Here is a 22,133-nt window from a genome sequence, read left to right as displayed (position 1 = left end):
ACATCAATGGGAATTCACTAAAGTTACTTGAGGTTACCTAGCAAAAACAAATATTGACAAAAGAACCATAAGAATTTATTGTTGGTGAAAAAAAAATCAAATGAGGTATTAAAAGAGAGCAAGAAACTGGAATGGAAAGAAGTTTTCAGTCCTAAAATGGGTATTATTATTCCAAATTACATTCACTTTTGGATACTGATTAACTGGTTACTTGATTCAAAATACAAGCTAAGATTACAGAGATGCAATGGGACAAACTCTTTATGACAGTTATGCTTTGTCTGCTAGATCATTTCGAAACTCAAGTCATGGAGAATCAAGGCCCCTTCGTTTTGGAATCTCAACATTGAGAACACCAATTTGAATACAGATTTAAGCTACAAATTCCCGAGATCAGAAACTTGAAGCGTTCTAGCAGATTGGACTGATGTTGATGAGTCCTTAGTAGCATATATTGTGGGAATGGTTTGAAGTGTGGTTTTTATGGTACTAGAAAATCAAGTTGCCTGAAAATATAAAACTGATAAAATAATACACAATAATAAATTAGATCACTGGCTCAAATTTACATTAGGGTTAAATTCAATACCCAATAAAAGGCAGTCTTTAAATTTTGGAATGCAGTCAGTTATATGATACAAAACAAACTATCAAGTAGATTAAGTCTCAAATTATACATTCAACAAGCAAAAAAGATTAAAAGCTCTCAAATTTATTTACTAGACCAAGATATGTCAGTCAAGACAATTTTTAAAAAAAACAGTACTCTCGTATTGCTGACATGACCTTGGACGAAAACAGACTTCATAGGCACTATTAGGGAAAGGTTTGTTCTCTGTGCACAGTGTAAAGGGCTACAGATTTTTTTCCAGACCAGGTCGATTAGTTGTGCCGTTCCATCTTTATCAACATCTTCAGTACATTCTTATACAAGTAATATACACATTGAGTTTGAAATTCAAGTGACTTAAAGTCAGCTACTTCTAAAGGGTTATCAATGATCAGTCCTAGTTAAGATGGACCGTAAAGCAAACTTACGAATTCCATGAGTTGTTCTAGCAGCCACGTCGAATTCTGAATTCCATGTGCCTGGAAATTTAATTGTGGTGGTGCTGCACACACCGTGCTAACTGCAATAAAGCACCTCTACTGAGTAGTGTTTAACTGATTCTCAAACTAAATAATAAAAAGGCTCACTAATAATTATTCCAATAAATGGCTCATTTAGCTATAATTCTGTATTCCCTTTGTATGTATCATATTACTTTAAATAAGGCAGCTTTACACACATACATACTAAAGGGAGATTTAAAGATTACGTTTTGGTGTTATCTGCATACTGGTACAATCAAGGCCTTCAGTTCCATTACCAAAGATTCCAATTCAATAGGCTTAATGCCCTAACATTCCAGTTGAACTCTCTTTCTCTGAACTTATCCTAGGCGTGATGTACTCTCAAGCTTATCTATTGCAAGTCAGTTCTGTAGGTTAAACCATGGGATTACCTTCAATTCTTTTGTACATGTCACATGTTCCTTCCGGCTGAAGCAACAACAGTATGGATGCAGAATGTGCATGACAACTAAAACCCTGAAATGTAGTGTATGTACACTACACAAATGTTTTTTGGAAGTTCATGAATACAGATTAACAACACATGGCTGACTACAGATGCAACCCTGAGTTACAATACAGAACTTGACTTATATATTACACAAAATGTTTGCTGTAACCGGATGTGAAAGGAAGACCAGAGTGGTAATGGTCTGCTGTATCCACGCATCCGTTTCTTAGACAGCACAGATTTTCAATGAGGAGTTAAAACCACATCACTAAGTACATTAGTCTCATAGAAAAACTATTGTGCAAGCCCAATTAAACTGTTTTCAGAACCACCCAATCCGCCGTCTCCTTTCTGCAAGGATTTTATAGCACTCGGTACTTGGAGTCCTGTGTACAAGTTTAGACCACCGCACCAGACCTGTAAGGGGAGAAAAAGTCAAAATAATAATTTCCTAAAATGAAAAAGAACATGAGCATACAAATGCAGCTGAAAAGGACTAAAGAATTTTATTATTCTGCCTACTGTAAATTCTCAAGAATAAAGAGCTACTCATTTTATTTTTAGAAATGAGATCTTTGTTCCTCATCAGTATCTTCAAAAATATGCATTATACAGCATATATTTGAATCTGACAACCTCCATCATACAGTTATAGAATATTCATAAAAATTACAGTACAGGAGGTCACCTTGCCCATCATGTCCACACAGGCCAACAAAGAGTTTTCTGGCCTAACTCCACTTTCTGGTTCTTAGCCCTTAACCTTGGATACGCACTTGAATGCCATAACCTACAAAGCATTTTTTTTTTTTTTTTTTGTAAAATGTTGAGGTTTCCATCTCTCCTTTAAGGCAACAAGCTTTATATTCTGGTACACTCTTGGAGAAATATTTCCCTTCAAATCAGCTCAACTTTCTAATTCTCACCCTAAATCTTTGCTACCTAGTAATGGATCCCTCTAAAGGGAAATTGAGCCTTTTTATTCACCATCCAACCCTGCAATTGCCTCAGCCTCCCCTGTTCCAACCTTCGCCTATTCAATCTTTTAACAATCAAATTTCTCTATCATCTGGTGCAATTACATCTGCCTGTAGAACTAATTGCAAGCAGCGTTCCACCTTATGTCTTAGTGTGGTTTTATGCAGTTTCATCACAACTTTCCAACGTATGTTAAATTACTTGGCTGGTAAAGGCCAAGTATCCCTTAAGCCACCTTGCTCATCCTGTTTACCTGTTCAGTCACCTTCAGAGATCTATGAACGTGCACTCCAAAGTTCCTCTATACTTCGGGTTTTCTACGATTTATTGTATAGCTCTTTGCCTTGTTAGCCTTCCTCAACCATATGCTCCCTCACCTCCAGACTGAATGCCATTTTTACTGTTCTGTTCACCTTGTCAGTCCATTGATACATTCCTGCAGGGTACAGCTTCCTCAATGTTTAGTTACACAGCCGAGTTCTTCATCTTTCACAAATTTCTTAATCACATCCCCTACATTGACTCCCAATTATTGATATATCCACAAACTGGACCTGGTACCACACATGTAGAGATGCGCTGGAAACAGCCATGTAGTTAAGGCCACATATTGACCATTACACTTGGCATCCAGCCTGATCCAATCTTGGGTTTATATTGCCTATCGATCCTATCCAGTTTATTGTGTGAGACCACATAAAAAAGCCTCTCTAAATGTGTAAGGAGTACATCAAATACACTAGCCTCGTCAACACTCCTTGTTACCTCCTCAAAGTTTAATATTACTCAAGTCACACGTTTACTTTTAAAGCCCCACTGACAGGTGATTTTCATGTCATTCATCCTGCTCCTCAAATTTTTCAAATCATTTCCTCAAGATTAGACTGGGTGGCTTCATTTATCCCTTTTCTCTTTTTTTGAACCATGGTACAACATTAGTATCTTCCATTATTCTGGTATCACACCTGCAGCCAAACTGTTTCCTTTAAAAGCAATATGAAAAAAGCTAATTCAGAGGAGTATAAAAGGCATTGGGATGAAATTTTTAAAAATAGAAAAGTGGAAAGGAAGCATTAAAAATTGACAAAATTAGAGAAAACATTTAATCAGGCATGGGGATTTATCACTTTGAAAGATATTGTATCCCCAACACGGTGTTAATTTAACACTTCTCCCTATTTCTACACATCTCCCAGTCCTGCTCTTTTGTGAACAGTAGCAAAGTATTCACTAACTATTCTAATGTTCTCCAAATACATGTTACTCTTGTTCTTCCTGATAGGCCCTGGAGTTATACTTTTGCTCTTAACACATTTGCAGAAAAGTCACATTTTCTATAATTTAATTGCTAGTTTTTTTGATGCTCTCTTTCTGCTTCTAATTTCTTTTTAATTTCACCCCAATGCCTTTTATAGTTCCTCTGCATTAGCATTTTCTTTTTAAAAAAAAAATCACAAGATTAAAAGCGGTCTAATTTTCATGCACTTTTTGTAATTTTCCTTTTATTTGTACAATTAGAATTGTTTAACACAATCAGATTTTTTTTTCACAACAGTACACAAACCCTTCCCCAAAACTGCCCTTCTGCATATGGATTATTCACTCACCATAAAGGCTGGAATTACTGGTTGAGTAAACTTAGTCTTGAAAGTATGCAATAACTGTTTTGTATCAGCATTATAAAAGGAAATATGGCCTATAAACAAAAGCAAAATGTGAAATTACACGCGAACATTTAAAATTTATTTTTCTGAAATAGACTTCATACTTGACTCAAGACCCATCAGATATTCAAACAAACACAAAACACTTAAGCCACTTAAAATCTTACATTTTAGTTGATGATATGTGGTTATATTCTCACCTCACCTTGAACTACGAGTTAAACCCCACTTCAGAACTCGAACACATTAGACACTGACTCTAGAGCGTAGCATCCAAGGAGTGCTGTATTATTAGAGGTGGCATCTTTCAAATGAGACATCAAAGCATGGTCCCATCTGCCCTCTCAAATTGGCACAAAATATATCCCACAATATTGTGTCCAAGGTGACATGAGACATTTCACTGGTACCGTGGTCAATATTCACCTCAAAAAACATCAAGAGCAGATTAACCTATCTTATGCAAATTAGTTGTTACTTTTTCTGTTACAACAATAATTCAAAATTACACGACTAGAAAGATGGTGCAGGAGAGAGGTTTTAGATACTAGGACTAGCTGTAGAAAAGATGGCACGTGTACAAGCCAGACAGACTGTATCCTTGCAGGATGCTTTGCTAGTCCTAATGGAAAGGCTTTAAAGTAACTTGGTGGAAGCGTGGGAACCAAGGGAGAATAGTAGTGGAAGAGACCAAGGCTCACAAAATAATTAGAGATGCAGCTGACACTAGCAGGGTCAGTGGCAAATTAGAAGGTGAAAGTAGAAGGAGGGAGAAAAGCAATCAAGTCTAAATCAGGGTTACTACACATATATACACATATGTGCGTGTATATGAATGGCATATAGTAAATAAGATTTGGGACTTACAAGTGCAGATTTCCACTTGGGATTTTGATGCTGCAGCAATAACATAGATCTGGTTTAGGGAAGGGCGAGACTGGGGCGTTATATATTCCTAAGTATAATGTGTCAGGCAAGATAGAAAAGAAAGGAGAGGCAACAGTATTGGTTAAGGAATTGCAGTAGTATTAGTTAAAGACAACACTGCAGTACTGGATAGAGAGAATGTTTCAGAGGGTTCAAGCACAGAATCAATTCAGCTGGAACTAAGGAACAAAGAGACTATAATTGCATTGTTAGGTGTAGTCTAAACCACCGAGTGGAAAAGATGTAGGAGATCAAATCCACAGGGGAATTAAAGAGATACAAATATTTTACGAATGCCAATATACCATTTGCCTTCTTCACCGGCTGCATCTGCATGATTACTTTTAGCAACTGGTGTTGAATGACACCCAGGTCTCACCACATCTCCCTTTCCCACTCTATCATCGGTTAGATAATAAGCTGCTTCCTGTTTTTGCTACCAAAGTGGATAACCTCAGTCGTACAGTCAGAGCTGTACAGCATGGAAAGAGACCCTGTCGTCCATGCCGACCAGATATCCGAAATAAATCTAGTCCCATTTGCCAGCATTTGACCCATATCCCTCAAAACCCCTCATATACCCTTCCAGATGCCTTTTAAATGTTGAAACTATACCATCCTCCATGACTTCCTCTGACAGCTCGTTTCATACACACACCACCTTCTCCATGAAAAAGGTGCCCTTTAGGCCCTTTTTAAATCTTTCCCCTCTCACCTTAAACCTAGGCCCTCTAGTTTTGGACTCCCCTACCCTGGGGAAAAGACTTCACCTATTCACCCCATCTACACCCCTCATGATTTTAAAAACTTCTATAAGGTCACCCTTCAGCCTCCGACACTCCATGAAAATAGCCCCAGCCTATTCAGCATCGCCCTATAGCTCAAACCTTCCTGGCAACACCCTCGTAAATTTTTTCTGAACCCTTTCAAGTTTCACAAAATCATTCCTATAGCAGGGAGACCAGAATTGCATGCAGTATTCCAAAAGTGGCCTAACCAACATCCTGTACAGCCACAACATCACTCCCAGCTCCTTTACTGAATTCACTGACCAATAAAGGCAAGCATACTAAACCTCACATTTATCCACATTATACTTCAACTGTTATGCATGTGCCCACTCACTCAATTTGTCTAAATCACACTGAAACATCGCTGCTCACATTCTCACCCAGCTTTGTGACAATTTCAAGGAAACAATGCCCACTAGATAATGATGCTCACTTAACGAACCACTGCAGGCACAATAGGATGAATGACCTCTGTAATGTTCATGGTCCTGTGCTGTTTCTAAAGTGTTGAGATCCTCCATTGTTGGAAAAGAGGCTACAGAATACAAGTCTTTATTTAACTCAATTGATAGCATCCTTCACGTGATAAAACCCATTAGTGAAGCAATCAAAATCTGACATTTTGGGAGTCAAAAACTTGGTTATGGTAAATTTTAAAGAGGGTCTCAAGAGGGTTTCAGAGAGTCTACAAGCAGAGGAACAAGCTATTCAACTCAATTACAGATACTTAAGCTCCAAATGAGCCTTCCCTCACTATCTAATTCTATTAGCATATTTTCCTATTTCTTTTACTCATGCTTCTCAAGCTGCCCTTCAGATGCTCCTACCCTGTTTACTTCAACTAGAAGTTTCATTCTTACATCTGAGCAGAGAAATTTCTCATGCAAGTCTGATGGAGAAAACATGACTAATCTTTATGACCTTTAGCTTTCAATGACCCCTTTTAGTGATTTGTGCACACAGTCTGTAGCCTTATATTCCTGTGGTCCCTCATCACATTCATACTTCCATCATCTATGCAGTATGCAGCCTCTTCATTATTTAAACACAGTATACCAGCTCAAACGCATCTGTATTGAAATTAATTTGTAATGTACAGGCTCATTCTGCAAGAATGTGCACAATGCAGCAAGGCATTCTCCTGTGTTAACTACACTTCTCAATTAGCTATCAAAAGGATAAGCATAAATCTTTAGGAAAGAAATTCCAGAACTATGGGAATGTTCCTTCTAACCTATGCAGTTTCCTTTTCTTTGCATTTTAATGTTTCCTTTTCTGCTTTCTGACAGCAGCTTACCTGCTGTTGTCAGTTTCTCGTCCCATCTCCATTCCATTCAGTCCTGTAGGACCGGCTGTCATTCACTTTCTCCAGCACCCTACCACAGATTTATCTTCATGCTTCATTCACCCATTCCTTGCTCAAATCTGATATCTTTCCTAGATCTGATGAAAGATCATTAACCTGAAATATTAACTCTTCCATTCCTCAGATACTGCTAATTTGATTGTTCCAGCATTGTTTGATTCTAGTGGAAAGGATGTGGAGGTGGAAGTTTAGTTCAAGGTCAAATAGGTTGCCAAGGTTATGACCAATTTGGTTCAGCCTCAAACAATGGTCAGGAAAAATAATTGAACTTGTGCCTAAAGACTAAAAAAAAACCCAAAGAACTGCAGATGCTGGAAATCAAATTGCTGGATAAACTCAGGTCTGGCAGTGACAGCCACAAATGAGGTGCTAGAAGACTGGAAATGGGCTAATGCTGTGTCTTTATTTGAGAAGGGCTGCAAGGAAAAGCCAGGGATCTATAGGTCCAGATGAGTCTGACATTAGTGGTGGGGAAGTTGTTGGAGGGGATTCGAAGAGAGAGGATCTACATGCATTTGGAGAGACAAGGACTGATTAGGGATAGTCAGCATGGCTTACTGTGTGGGAGATCATGTCTCACAAACTTGATTGAGAATTAGACCAAGAAGACAGAGGGCAGAATGGTAGATATTGTCTACAGGGACTTTAGTAAAGCCTTTGACAAGTTTCCGCATGGTAGATTGTTTAGTAAAGTGAGATCACTCAGGACTTGGGGTGAGCTTGCCAATTGAATAAAAAAATTGGCTCGACAGTAGGAGACAGAGGGTGATGGTGAGGGGTTGTTTTTTGGACTGGAAGCCTGTGACCAGCAGTATCCTGCTGGCGCTGGTGCTAGGTCCACCGTTGTTTGTCATTTACATAAACAATCTGGATGAGAATTTAGGAAGCATGGTTATTAAGTCTGCGGATGACTCCAAAATTGGTTACATAGTCGGCAGTGAAGGCTAAGATTACAAAGAGATCTTGATTAATTGGGCCAACATGCCAAAGATTGGCAGATGGCGTTTAATTTGGATAAATGAGAGGTGTACAGGACATGTCTGGTGCCAGCAATGTGTGCCATTTAGGGATTAAAAGGCAGATTAAGCATCTATGAAATATTGCAGGGGAGCTAGCGTTGTAGTTAAGAGATTTCCACTTTCCCATACAAATAAACCAGTCAGTCAATAACAGAATGACCAAACCCCCAATCTAGCCAGCTCAACCACCTACAGTGAGCAGAGGATGGGTCTCAAAAAGAATAACTCAAAAAGAGGTACAATTCAAGGCTAAGGTAGGATTGATGTGGAGAGAACATTAACAGAGGTCTGTCTTGGTGAATTCAGACACTGGAGATAAGGGGCAGAGCTAGTTGATTTGATGGTCTCAGTCTTGGTGACAAAGATACCAGTGTTCCTAGTATTTTTTGCTGAAGGAGAGAAGGGAGAAAGATTTTTTAAAAACGGTTTATATTGAAATAAGAAGCTGGGATTTGTCGTGGCAGTCCAACACGATCTTGAAACAGAGAGAGGTAAGAAAGTGGATTTGCATTTCTATAGCATTTTACACAACAACCAGACGTTTCAAAGTGCTTTACAGCCAAGTGATGCTATTGATTCATGGTCACTGCCGTGATGTAAAAAAGGCAACAGTCAATTTGCTCAAAGCAACTCTCACAAAACCTGTTTATCGCATTGCTAATCCATTTTCATGACAATGAATGGGGGAATACTTATGATTATGGCAACAATAAGACCTCTGTTCAAAATAGTGTTGTGGGATTTTTACATCCACTTGAGGGAGCAGATGGTTCTAATTAGTCATCTAAAGGATGGCACCTCCAAGGCAGCAGCACTACATCAGAGTGTCAACTAGTTCTGGAATGGGATTTAAATCCAAACCATGTGATACAGAGGCAAGAGTGTTACTCAGCCATGCCTAACAGAACTTAGATGAGAAAGACAATTGTTTTAATGGGGACAAATACGTGGTAAAAATCAATGGGTAGAGCAGGAGCTGCAGGAATGTTGTGGCCAAAGTACAATGGGTAGCTATTTTAAGTAGGTTAGAGACAAAAAACTGCAGGATGCTGGAATCCAGGTAGACAAGCAGGAGGCTGGAAGAACGCACCAAGCCAGGCAGCATTTGGGCAAAAGGAGCAGTCAATGTTACGGGTATTACCCTTTAATACCCGAAACGTTGACTGCTCCTTTCCTCCAGATGCTGCCTGGCTTGGTGTGTTCTTCCAGCTACTGTCAGTAACTTTATTTAAAGGAAGTAATCAACATGGCCTCATTATGTGGAGGGAAGAATAACAAAACATTCAGACAGGATATGATGAGTTGAGATGGAGGTGGAAATTGTGAAGAATGCAAAATCACTACCGCAGAGGCTGATGAAAGAAAGAAGTGAAGATGCATAAGTGAGGAAGCGGGCAGGGTACTTAGACGGACATTAGTGAATTTACATGGACAGATGAGTGTGGTGGAGCTAGATGAAATATTTAGAGTAGAAGATGGCAGGGGAATAGAAAGATTGACCATAGTATGATTTAGTAATGTGGGCCACACTGTCATTTGCCCATCTGGGCAGACAAATGACAGAAAGGAAAGCCAGATAGGAAGGCTTCAGTGAGAGAGTAAGAGAGTCATTATCCATCAACTAAGTCCCAATCAAGACCATAAGGTCATTATAAACCATCAACAAAATACTCAAAAACAGCAAACATTTCGTTTACACATGAACAGAAATTCTGAGTACATCATTCAGGGACACAGTTCATACTAGGAGAATCCATCGGGTCACAGGTAAGACAGGTTTGTGGAATGTGAAGGAGGAGGTTAGCAAGATGAACCATCTGCAGCTACAGTTAGTGGGAAGATTAGAAAGAACGTATGACAGGATAGTGGGGTGATTGCTGATAAGGAGACAGCAGCTGCTTCAATAGATTCTTCAGAGAATGCCAAATGATGCCAGAGATGAAAACTGTAGCCATATGAAAGTCATCATGCATGTCAGAGATATTAGCAGGAGAGAATGAGGACCTACACTTGAAGTTTACCAAATCATTCAGTTAAAGCTATTAAAATGATTACCTGACAGATAGCAAAGTAGTTGTTATAATGGGAAAAATGATAAACTTGCTTTGTTAAAGGATATGAATAATACTTTTATAATGTCTTTTAAAAAGAAAATTACCTCCATCATAGTCGCAGTATACACCTATTTTGTCTGGAACCTGTGCATCCATGAATTTGGCTTTATTGTTGTGTTTAGCAGCAAAGGATGTCTGTAGCCAGTTGTTAATATAAACACACCATGATGTGACAGTCTTCCCCAGCTGATCAAACTTTCCTAGATTTCTGTAGGATACGCCTACACTATAGGATTTACAGTCCTTTTGAGATTTCACTTCCCAATAATGCTGTCCACTTTCAATCAGTGCATCTCCTGTGAAGACAATGCAAAAGATTTTTAAAAAGAAACATACTTTTCAGTTGTAATATCTTTCACTCAGTGAAATATCAAGTCTTGCAACTGATGAACAGAAAAACCAAGAAAACACCTCATCCATTCACCCATGCCTTTTGAAAGTACATAATAATTGTTCATATCTTCATCATAAAAGACCAATAGTTGCGAAGTTGCACCATTTTAGCCTGGAATAAAGGAACCAATAGAGAACAACCTCAGGTTTACTAACACTGAGCTGGAGCTGGAGCTGGAGGTTTTTAATCTACTAGACTTTGGTTTCAGACCAGTTTCCGATTTTCAACACCCCCAAATGTAGATACCTCAAAAGTAAAAAAGGCTTGTTGTTCTCCAGCAAAAAACAAGTTGGCTTCAGAATAACAGACTCCATTTGCTACTCTCAGGATAAAACAAAATAAATGACACTTTTGCAGATTCATTCTCAACAAAACGAACTTCACAAAGCAAAATAATTCGAAAAGTTCAATGATCACTTCAATCTCGAAAGAGTTACATTTAGTACTTCAAAACAGCAATGTGTATTCTTTGCAAAAAGCTTCAAAGTCCCTATTCCCAAAGCTAAATACTTATCTTTGAATCAAAATAACATTTTTGCACATGCGTTTCTGAAATCAACATTATTTCTTCAGAATCAAATGGAAATATGTTGAATTGGCTCATAAAAGCACAATATTGGCAGTATATACAGTACCATGTTTGCAAAACACTGATACCACTATTGATCGTTTGGAATGTACAACATTTAGGGCAGAAAACTCTACAGACAAGTACAGAACTAGAAACTCTATATTGCAAAGTTGGTCACTTAAAAATGAAATATTTCTCAATCACACACAGCCTCAAAATACTTTTCCGGTTCTTTAAAATTCTGCGTGCCTCCTTTGCATTCTTAGACTATTTAATGCACATGTTCACCAAACTCTTCGTAAAAGTTGTTTATATGGCCCTCTTAGCTTCCATCTTCTAAGCTTGATGAATGTTCTTGCATCTATTGCATGGTTTAATGACTTGTGATAATATTTAATTTATTATTAGACAATATTATACCAAAGTTAAAAATAGACATGAAACGTTCAGAATGGAAAGTTGCAACAGCCATTCTTATACATAAAAATAGTGTTACCTAAAACTGTATAAGATTCACCAGTAAAACGATCTCTGTTACTTCTTGCCGATGCTGGTCGGCCGGAGACGGATGTTCTTTTTGGAGATGGTGTACCACTTCTAAAGAATAAGGAAGGGAAAGGAAGGTTAGTTTACATTCAGTAATTTCAGTTAAAGTAACGGTAACAAAACGTTACATAACTAAAGTAACAAGCCAACAGACACTTACATTTCAATTGAGACTTGTAGAATCACCTAATAATCAAATGCTACCATTTACCATTCAAGCTGTTAACTTTTAAGTCTGCTCATTTAATGCTTCATAGGCAGAAGAGATCACAGCAATATTAATGAAATGCAGTAGCTGCCAGGAAAATCATGTGTACTGTATACAATTTTACTACAAGTAGCTTCGGAGTGCTTGATTCAGATTACTACATAGTTGCCAGTTTCAGGAAGGATATTATTAAGCTGAAGAGGATTCAGCAGAGATTTACCAGGATGTTGCTGGGTATGGAAGGCTTGAGTTATAAAGGAAGGCTGGGACTTTTTTCCACTGGAGAGGTGGCCTGACAGAAGTTTATAAAATAATGAGAAGTATAGAGTGTGTTAACCGTAGTGTTCTTTTCTGTAGGATGGGGGATCTCAAGGCTAGGGGCACATTTTTAAGGTGAGAGGAGAGAGATTTAAAAAAGACATTTTTTTTAAAACAAAGATGGTGGCTCGCATGTGAAATGAACTTCCTGAGGAAGTGGTGGAAGTGGGTACAATTACAATGTTTAAAAGACATTTGGATAGGGACACGAGAAGGAAATGTTTGGACGGATATGGGATTATGTTCGGCACAGACTGGTTGGACCAAAGGGTCTCTATCATGCTGTAAGACTCTGACTATGACAATAACTGCAGTAGGCCATAGTATACGATCACACTTCACACAATCCTCCCTCAGCCTACACACATTCTGTTTCTATAAATAAATTTTTAAGTAATGCTGAAGGGTTATGGCAAGAGTCTGAATTATTAGTTCCAATGTTTGATATTTCAAATAAATAACAGGTGGTGTACAGCGAAGAAAAGTGGATGCATGCACCAGTAAAAAGAGAACAAATGTATAACTTTCGAAACACAAAAAATACTCACCAAAAAATTAAGGAGGATTCCGCAAGAAAGGAAGATTAAAGAGAGATTAGTGTTTTGATTTGATTGATCAAGAGCCATCTAGAAAGTGTTCACTTCACCCCAAACACACAAACATTTAACCTGAACAGCTAACAGACATTCTGCACTCATCATACACAGATCACCACAAATTCACATTGCTCAATGGAACATCAGTGCTCATAAGTCCCCATTTGTCAGCCATTGCATGCTTAATATCAATGTTTTTCAACGATACTCGACTCAGGACTTCACTTTTGCCTAATACTCCCTATTAAGTGTCCCTTATTAAAATCTGGTGAGGAATTGACAAGAGAAATCAAAAAAAATTACGTGACTAATGGTACTCATTATTAATCATCACAAACGAAACACAACATGATTAGAAGTGAAGTGAAGACTTCTGAAGAAATCCATCAGTTAGTTGTTTTCAAACAACATACATATTTGAAGCTGTAAAACAAGCATTTAGAGGAAACAGTTTGCAAAGGTTAGGTTTATTTCACTGTGGGAAACAGACCAGTGCTCCTGAAATTAGTCACTTACAGGATAAGCGCAAGCAGGTTTTATTTGTGGCATGCTTTCAAATATGAAATAAAAATTTAACACAATTATTTAGAGAACTTATTTACCGTAGCAGAAGGCCTGATAACCACAACCACCCTTAAGAAGCCTCTGCCCAAAACATTTCATACATGTAAATCCTTCCTGAATTGTTTTCATTAGTCATGAACAATCCTAACACGTATTGGGGAGGGGAAGCAAAACACTTTTGCCTAAATACAGGATCATTAAAGAAAATTCCAACAGTATGCTCTAACCCAAAAAGACCAAAATATTTAAAAAAGTATACTGTGTTTTAACCACTTGAAGATAGCAATATAATTTCTACTCCAAACAAATTTATTCCAAAAGCACTTAAGATCTTTGGAGTTGAAAGAAAATACATATTTAACTAAATGGGCTCTTGTTTTTAAAACTGCTGTTTCAACATGTAGAAACACAATGCTGAATCTGCAAAACAGTAATTTCACTCGTAATGCAAACAGAAAATTCTGAGTGTTGTTCAACCAGCTCAAATCATGCATTTCCATAGTAATACAGAATTTGATCCAAAAGAAAAATTACTGGATATTGCAGGATTCATTCCTACTGAAGTAGATTTATCCTTTTAATAAAACTCACTATCACATTGGGTCTTATAATTCCTGATAACCTTACTCAAATTCTGAAGTACATAAGATCAAATTCTAGTTACTTTCACACGTTTATTGGTTTTAAAAAATGGTCAAGAAAGGAGCACTGCTCTGTCATAATATGGCTAAATATTGAACCTAAACAATCAGATTAGCTTGGAAAATTAAGATTGACATCCCCGTGTTCAGAGTTAATATACAAGGTAGATTTATGCAACTGCAACGTGCACGCATTCCAAATCCACAAGGAAACTGAAAGAATTGAGAAAGCTAGCAGATTAGTTCCATACTACTTCCATTAGAAGAAATGAAAGTATGGTTATCAGTGTGCTGCTGCTACCAGTTAAACTCAAAATAAGCAACTATCGTATTTCACCTCATTTTGTTCTTCCTCAAGGAAATCTGGCCACTAAGAGAGGAAGATAAGTAGATTAGCAGCATACATTATGTAGGTACTCTGAAAATTCAAGTGAAAATTCTTCTACTTCCTCCTCGATATCAATTTTTTATTTTAGTTTCTGTTTTGTAATAGGATTTGCCTCAAAAACAAACTTAATATAGATTTTCCTGCAGATTTGCTGCAAAAGTTATAATAATTGAGTGGAAAAGCCCAGGGAAATTGCCAATGATTGCCTATAACCACATTGGAGGAGAGGGATTCTGCAAGCCTAAGCAAACAAGATGGAAAACAAATGCTTCCCGTTTTAGATCAAACATTCAGAACATCTACCAGAAATGTTCACTATACTGTACCCAGTGTTAAGTAAGTTGTTCCAAATAGTCATATTTTAGTACAACAAACCCACAGGATTAATCCATTTCATTACAAAACTTAAGTAGCAATCTCATTGTAGAAATATTTCCAAAAGTATTTATTCATACACTAATTTCTCCATGCAGTAGTGTAGATTCACATATTACAGTCCTGGAATAATGATTTATTGGGTACAAACTTTCTTGCTCTGAAACAAAGAACATACAGCAAAATAATTACCTGCCCTTGTTTTCTTTTCCTTTTATTTTACTCTCCTGCCCTTTTCCACCTGATGAGTCCCACTCAACAGAGAAATCATCAACTTTTAAGTTCTGGTGTGAAGTTGTGCCATCAAAGCTAAAATTGAAACCTATGGACAAAATGGCACAAATCTAAGTTTTATTAATATTTTAAGCTATCAGAAAATAAGTTAACTAGCAACTTAAAAGACTTCACCTTTTTCATATACCGACATAATTTGTATAATATATAAACTTTAAATTATACAATGTACCACTGACAAATCTGGATTAACAATATTCCACTGACAGAGGTCAAATGTAAAAGGTTAAACAGGCTAATACCCAAACATAACTAGACAATGTAATCAAAACTACAAATTGGAGGCCTTTTGCTTTATAGCCTCAGAAAACTTGATTTGAGTGGCATGGTGGAAAAATAAATATCACAGGTGAGGCATTCACACCGTGGGATAGGTGCAAGCAGGCAGATAGGGAGTGAGTGACTTCCCGGCAGCTCATGAGAAACATGCAGGTATTGCAGGAAAGTCCAGAGATCCTGCTACCAATTTTCTGTTCTTGATGTTCACAAGGTCAATGGGTCCTTGTGAGTGCAGAGAAAACCAAACTCATGGCACCATGGGTGGCCCAGCTGTAAAGGATGGGAGGAAGAAGAGAGAAAGGTAGTACTGATTCGGGATTCTTTAGTTCGGGGAACAGAAATACATTTCTGCAGCTGCCAATCTGACTCAGGGAAGCGCTCGGGTCAGGAATGCCACAGAACAGTACCAGACACTGGGGGAGCACAAAGAGTCATACATCATGGCCCACATTGCTACTGACATAGGTGTGGGAGGTCCTGCAATCAGAATTTAGGAAATTTGTCAAAAAAAGTTAGCAAGCGAGGTCTTCAAAGGTAGTAATCTCCGTATTATTCCCAGTGCCATGTGCAAGTCAGTACAGAAATAAGACAGGAGAGGGTTTTAGAATCCTTGGATACTGGGTCTGGCTTGGAGGCTGTTGTCTGTACATGCTGGATGGGTTGATTCTGAGCAGAGGTGGGACTAAGTTTCCTGCGGGGAGTTTTGATAGGGCTATTGAAAAGGATTTAAATTAACTCGGCAGTGTTGTGGAAACCTGGAGAATACAAGGAAGTGATACTAGAATGCACCAAATGTGAGGACAGGCAGACAATACTAAAGTAAAGAACAGTAAGTTAACAGCTGAAGTTGGCATAAAGTAGAAAGTAATGAAGTCTAAATCAGGGTTACACTGTATGTATATGAATACACTGAGTACGTTTAACAAGATTGGGGAGACACAGGCAGAGATTGCCTTGTGGGATAATGATACTGTGGTGAAGAGATCTGCTGAAGGATGGACAGATCTGGATGTTAAATATTTTTGGTATTCAGTAAAGATATGAAAGGCAAACAAAAAGGAGTAGGGTGGAGCTTTTGGTGAAGGAGAACATTGTATTACTGGCAAAAGGGGATGTTTCAGAGGGATCAAGAAAGGAGTGGGCTACAGCTAATGAATTAGCAGTGTGCAATACTTTGCTCACAGTAATAATTAGACCTCCAGCTAGTGGGAAGGATATGGAGGAAAGATTCTGCAAGGAAATTTCATAGACATATAAACATCAGAGTAACTATACTGAAGGACTTTAAATACCACTATTTCAGTTGATATACAGACAATGTACAGAGCAGTTAGGAACAAGCGTTCCTAGATTGTGTTAAAGAGAATTTCTTACAGCAGCATAGGTCAGTTGAAGGTGGAGTGCTGCTGGACCTGTACTTGGGAATGATGGGCCAAGTAGATCAAGCAACCGTGGGGGTATGTTTCTCTCTAATTTTATTTTCTGCTGCACAGACCACCAAGGTCTGCGCATAGCGGCAAGTTCTGGAAACAGAAGCTAATGCATTAGCATGCTAATCAGCTTGCATGGAACTTCTTAATGGAGGTGCAAACATGCAGCTTAGGAGGGATTTTATTTAGAATGACAGCAATTACTGTATCTTTTATTGTATTATAGGTTTAGGATGACATTCAAGATGATGGTAAAATAATGACATTAGTCAATATAGAACACACTTCATTGGAGCTAGAACAGAGCTGGCTGGATGGACTGAAACCGAAGGTTGGCAGGAAAAACAATAACTGAACAATGGGCTACTTTCAAAGAGACATGGCTTGGACACATTAAGGAAAGTAGGGCAATCAAATCCAGAACTCCTTGGATGGCAAGGGAGATAAAAATTAAGTGAAAAAAAGTGTGCTCATGACAGGCATCAGGCACTAAATACAGTTGAGAACCAAACTGAATTCAGTGAACAGCTGAAGTGTTTTTTATTCGAGAAGCTTAAAAAAACCTTTCCAGGTATGAAACGTTTGGGTCATAAAGAAAGGCTGGATAGGTTGGAGCATAGGGTTTAAGGTGACTTTATAGAGGTTTAAAAGGTCATGAAAGGTATAGATAGGGTTAATGACAGGTGTCTTTTCCCTAGGATGGGGGATTTCAAGACTAGAGGGCACATTTTTAAGGTGAGAGGACACAGATTTAAAAAAGACATGAGGGGCATTTTTTTTTAAACGGAGGGTGGTTCATGTGTGTAACGAACCTCCTGAGGAAGTGGCGGATGTGGGCACAATTACAATATTTAAAAGATACTTGGATAAGTACATGAAAAAGAAATATTTGGAGGGATATGAGCCAGGAGCAGGTAGGTGGGACTAGTCTGGTTTGGGATTATATTCGACATGGACTGGTTTGACCAAAGGGTCTGTTTCCGTGCTGTATGACTCCATGACTCTATGACTAACTTCAGAATAGAGATGAGAAAATAAATATATGAGAAGCAAAGAAAAAAGGCTGGCAGCTAACAAAGAAAAGGTCAAAATTTTCTTCAAGCGCACGTGTGTTAAAGGGTGGTAAAATGAAGATGACTGAGTTAGGGACTTAAAAGGATTTACACTTAGACAAGAGGCATGGCTGAGGTGTTAAATGAATATTGTGCATCAGTCTTTACCTACAAAACAATGTTACCCAGAATATGTTGATGGAGGAGGAATTGTTAGTCACTAAAATTTAAGGCATATATAATATATATTGGACAGTTAAAGTGGATTAGACACTGGGACTGGATAAAATGCACTCAAGGATACCGAAGGATGCAAGTGGAAACTGCAGAGGCACTGGAAATAACCTTTCAATCTTCCCTGGATTCAGGGCTGGTATTAGAGAACTGGAGAATTGCAAGCATTTATGTTCTTGTTCAATAAAATGTTGTAAAGATTAGTCTAGCAATTAGAGACCAGTCAGGGAAAACTTGTAGAAACTATTATAATAAACCAAAAGAACTGTAGATGCTGGACATGCTGAGAGATAAGTCATTGAGTCATACAGCACAGAAACAGACCCTTTGATCCCATTCGGCAGCGCTGACCAGACATTCCAACCTGACCTGCTACCATTTGCCAACATTTGGCTTATATCCCTCTAAACCGTTCCTATTCATACATCCACCCAAACGCCTTTTAAATGTTGTAATTGCACCCACATCCACCCCTTCCTCTGATAGCTTATTCCATACACGCATCACCCTCTGCATGAAAAAGTTAACCCTCAGGTCCTTTTTAAATCTTTCCCCTCTCACCTTAAACATATGCTGTCTAGTTTTGGACCCCCCTATTCCAGGACAAAGATCTTGTATATTCACCATATCCATGTGCCTCATGATTTTATAAACCTTTATAAAGTTACACCTCAGCTTCAGATTTCTGATTCCAATGTTGAACGGCCAGGCTCAAATTTTAGGATGTGTCATATTTGACCCCAATATACCAAGGTAATCTTGTCTGGGCCTTACATCCAGAACAATGGAAATACTAAAAAAAGTCCAGAATTCCAGACTGTGCACTGTGTCCATTTAAAGCCTACGCTAAAATTACTGATCGGGAATAAATGCAAAGCACAGCATAGTAGTAGTCACCTCTTGTTTCCAAGGTAATTGGCTCTGAATAATCTCCTGCCACAGCCTTATTACATGCTCTGACCCGAAAATTCATGTATTTCGATTCAAATTTCAGCCCTGAATTACAAAAGGAAAATTCATAATTGAACCAAGCGCCATGTTCATTAGTTCAATATTCAAAGCACAAACATTTCCTTCTGCATTCCCACCATAAGACCATTCTTTTGCATTCACTGCAGACCAAGGCTCCCCACCCCCCCCACCCCCACCCCAAGCACGTGGAGATACAGCAGTGTGTTAGATTGTGATTGTGATGTTCCCAGACAGTCAGTGGGCAGTGAACAATTCTGGTGCTCTATTTAGCTACACTGACTGATCAGACTTATACAAGCATATCAGGATAAAGTATCCACATAAACCAGATATATCTGGCCCAAGTCTCCCCCACCAATCTCAGTCTAACACACATTCGAGTAGTATCCCAAGAGTGGAAAATTTCCCTTCAGGAGATACATATGTCAGGACCTCCACTGGGTCACAGCACTCTTCACAGACCCAGGTTCCGATTTCACCACTATGGATCTCAAAAGATTTAAGCAATCATTTCCTTTGATAATGTAACAAGCAAGAAATATAAACACTGCCTAGGAATTTAACTATTCTCAACTGACAGTTGAACAGGTTTTAGGTAACTTAGCCTTGGCCTCAGATGGAAATCTTAGTTTGAATGAAGCTTAAGTCTATAGCTGGATTTCTACATGTGCCCGAAAGCTTAAAAAAAAATTATTTCATTGAATGGGAGAAGCCAGCATTAGTACCTATCTCAGTTTGCTCAAAAAGTGATGATGAGCTGCCTTCTTGAACTGTTTTAAGCCACCTGGCGCAGGTACACTTAATGCTTTTAGGAGGGAGTATACAATTTTTCCCAAATAGAGAAGGAACAGCAATAAGAAGTTCCAAATCAGGATGGTGCATGACTTGGAGGAGAATTTGCAGCAGTCTGGTGACTCACGTTATCCTTGGATGTTGTCTAGAAGTCACTCAGTTCAAAGGCACTTTAGGGATGGGCAACAAATTCTGCTCAAATCTCAAAGATGGAAATAAAACAGGACTGCATTCCGTCACACACCTGATTTGTGTTCATGGCTCTCAGGCTTTGGAGAGTAATCTTATGATTTTACTGATTTATGGCCAGTCAAGTCCCAGGCTGAATCTGACAGGTACATCATTCAGATGCTACTGAACTACTTTGGTGATGGTCATTAAAGTTCTTCCCACCATCACCGAAACCCTCCACCCAAAATATACTGCCTGCTCTTGTAGCTCTCATTGATTTGTTCAACCAATGATAGATCACTGTTGGAACAGTTGCATGAAGTCCACCAAACTGGCTGTTTCTATATTACACCTCTGTAGCACAAATGGTAAACTGATTAGTTAAAAAGTTTCTACATTATATTGTTTCAGGCAATTCTTTTCCCCCCCAACAATGGCTAGTTGCCCAAGTATTTTTACATCCATTTCAACAAGAGGATTCCTAAATGTATTTCAAATTTTTACTTAAAACCATTTACTGTTGTTCAGCATTAGAACAAAGTCAAATATTTCACAATTAAAGTTGGCCCAAAGCTGATTCTAGAAGCTTCAGCATAAAATTTAGGTTGACACTTAGTGCAACACAGAAGGAGCTACACAGTTAACAAGTTAAGGTGGAAACAAAGGACATAGGCATCAAACAGCAGGAGAGTTCATTCAATGTTAACATTTTTTTTGGAGCAAAATCACGAAAAAAGACTGATCATATTGATGTTTCTGGGCCTTGCCATGTACATATTTGCTGCCATTTTTTCCAGTGCAACAAGCTCTTCAATTCAAAAGCACATCACTGGATGCTAAGCACTTTAAGGTCTCCCAAAGAAACGGAAAAATAATTCTTTCTTGTAAAAACCTTCCAAGACAGAAGACTTGGGGGATAAATAAGGTATCAGCAGTTTACAGAGGATGATAGCCCTTCAGGGTTTGACTGCCTTCCACACCACAGTACTAAAGCTAATGCTGTCACTTTTTCCCCAATTCACTGAAGGTAACTTTAGAAACTATACTACATCCAAGGATACAGAGAGGAATCACACTCCCCAAGGCAATATTGCAATTAAGCTATTTGCATTCAGCTTCACTTTTTTGGATGGGGGCACACAAAGCAAGAATTTAACACTAGTATCTTTTTGCAGGTTCAGAGCCATTAAGCCAGAATACTTCCTGAAAACAAACATCCAGAAGTTTCTTGATGTGAATTTATGACCATTGACCTGTTGCTATTAATTATCATGGCTCAGACGGGCAGACCGTGGATCAATAACAAAACTGCAAACTTCTGATGGACAGTGCATCTACAAATGTTCAATAAGAAAAGAAATTGAACCTCATCTGCTTTTTGCACTCATTAGGTTTAACTTTTAAATGCAGAACTGACCTGTTAAGATGTATTCAGTGTCCTTGATATTATCAATGATATCCCAGTTCCGTTCTTCTTTAACTCTAGGAGGTCCTTCATAGTTGGTTTTTCTGTACTCTAGTATGTAGTGATCAATTTTATCATCTGCCTCTGGCATCCTCCACACTACAGTTACACAATTATCAGCAACCAAACAATCCGCCAGGTCAATCTCAGGAGCACGTGGGACTGTGGAAAACGTTTATGTATTTAATCATTTAAGATTTAAATGTTTTAGATGGAAGCTGGGAAATGTTTTCATTACAATGGCTAATGGATTTCAGGAAATTAACATCTAAATTAGCTCAAGACTCAGTTAACACAGGTAGTATATAACTGTACCATACAAAGTTAAATTCCAGGTTTGCTTCCTGACCTGTGGGCTAAGAAAGAAAGAAGTTATTATAAATGCTGTGGGGCCCCAGCGTTGGGGGGGGGGGGGGGGGG

General features: G+C 38.4%; 1 protein-coding gene across 1 annotated transcript in view; it reads right to left on the bottom strand.

The window, feature by feature from the left end:
* Positions 1-691: 691 nt before the first annotated feature.
* fsd1l (fibronectin type III and SPRY domain containing 1-like) overlaps positions 692-22,133 on the bottom strand; it is a 48,729-nt gene continuing 27,287 nt past the window's right edge. The window contains exons 7-14 of the mRNA XM_048619602.1: positions 21,666-21,875; positions 19,211-19,309; positions 15,217-15,346; positions 14,599-14,631; positions 11,885-11,982; positions 10,468-10,719; positions 4,150-4,238; positions 692-1,981 (exon numbers count right to left, since the gene is read on the bottom strand). Of these exons, the coding sequence (XP_048475559.1) occupies positions 1,859-1,981; positions 4,150-4,238; positions 10,468-10,719; positions 11,885-11,982; positions 14,599-14,631; positions 15,217-15,346; positions 19,211-19,309; positions 21,666-21,875 (1,034 nt within the window). The 3' untranslated portion in view covers positions 692-1,858. The remainder of the gene's footprint in view (positions 1,982-4,149; positions 4,239-10,467; positions 10,720-11,884; positions 11,983-14,598; positions 14,632-15,216; positions 15,347-19,210; positions 19,310-21,665; positions 21,876-22,133) is intronic.

Source organism: Rhincodon typus, chromosome 3 (assembly GCF_021869965.1).
Source record: "Rhincodon typus isolate 14 chromosome 3, sRhiTyp1.1, whole genome shotgun sequence".
NCBI lineage: Eukaryota > Metazoa > Chordata > Chondrichthyes > Orectolobiformes > Rhincodontidae > Rhincodon > Rhincodon typus.
Note: the sequence above shows the minus strand (reverse complement) of the source record. Positions and strands in the feature narration are given on the sequence as shown.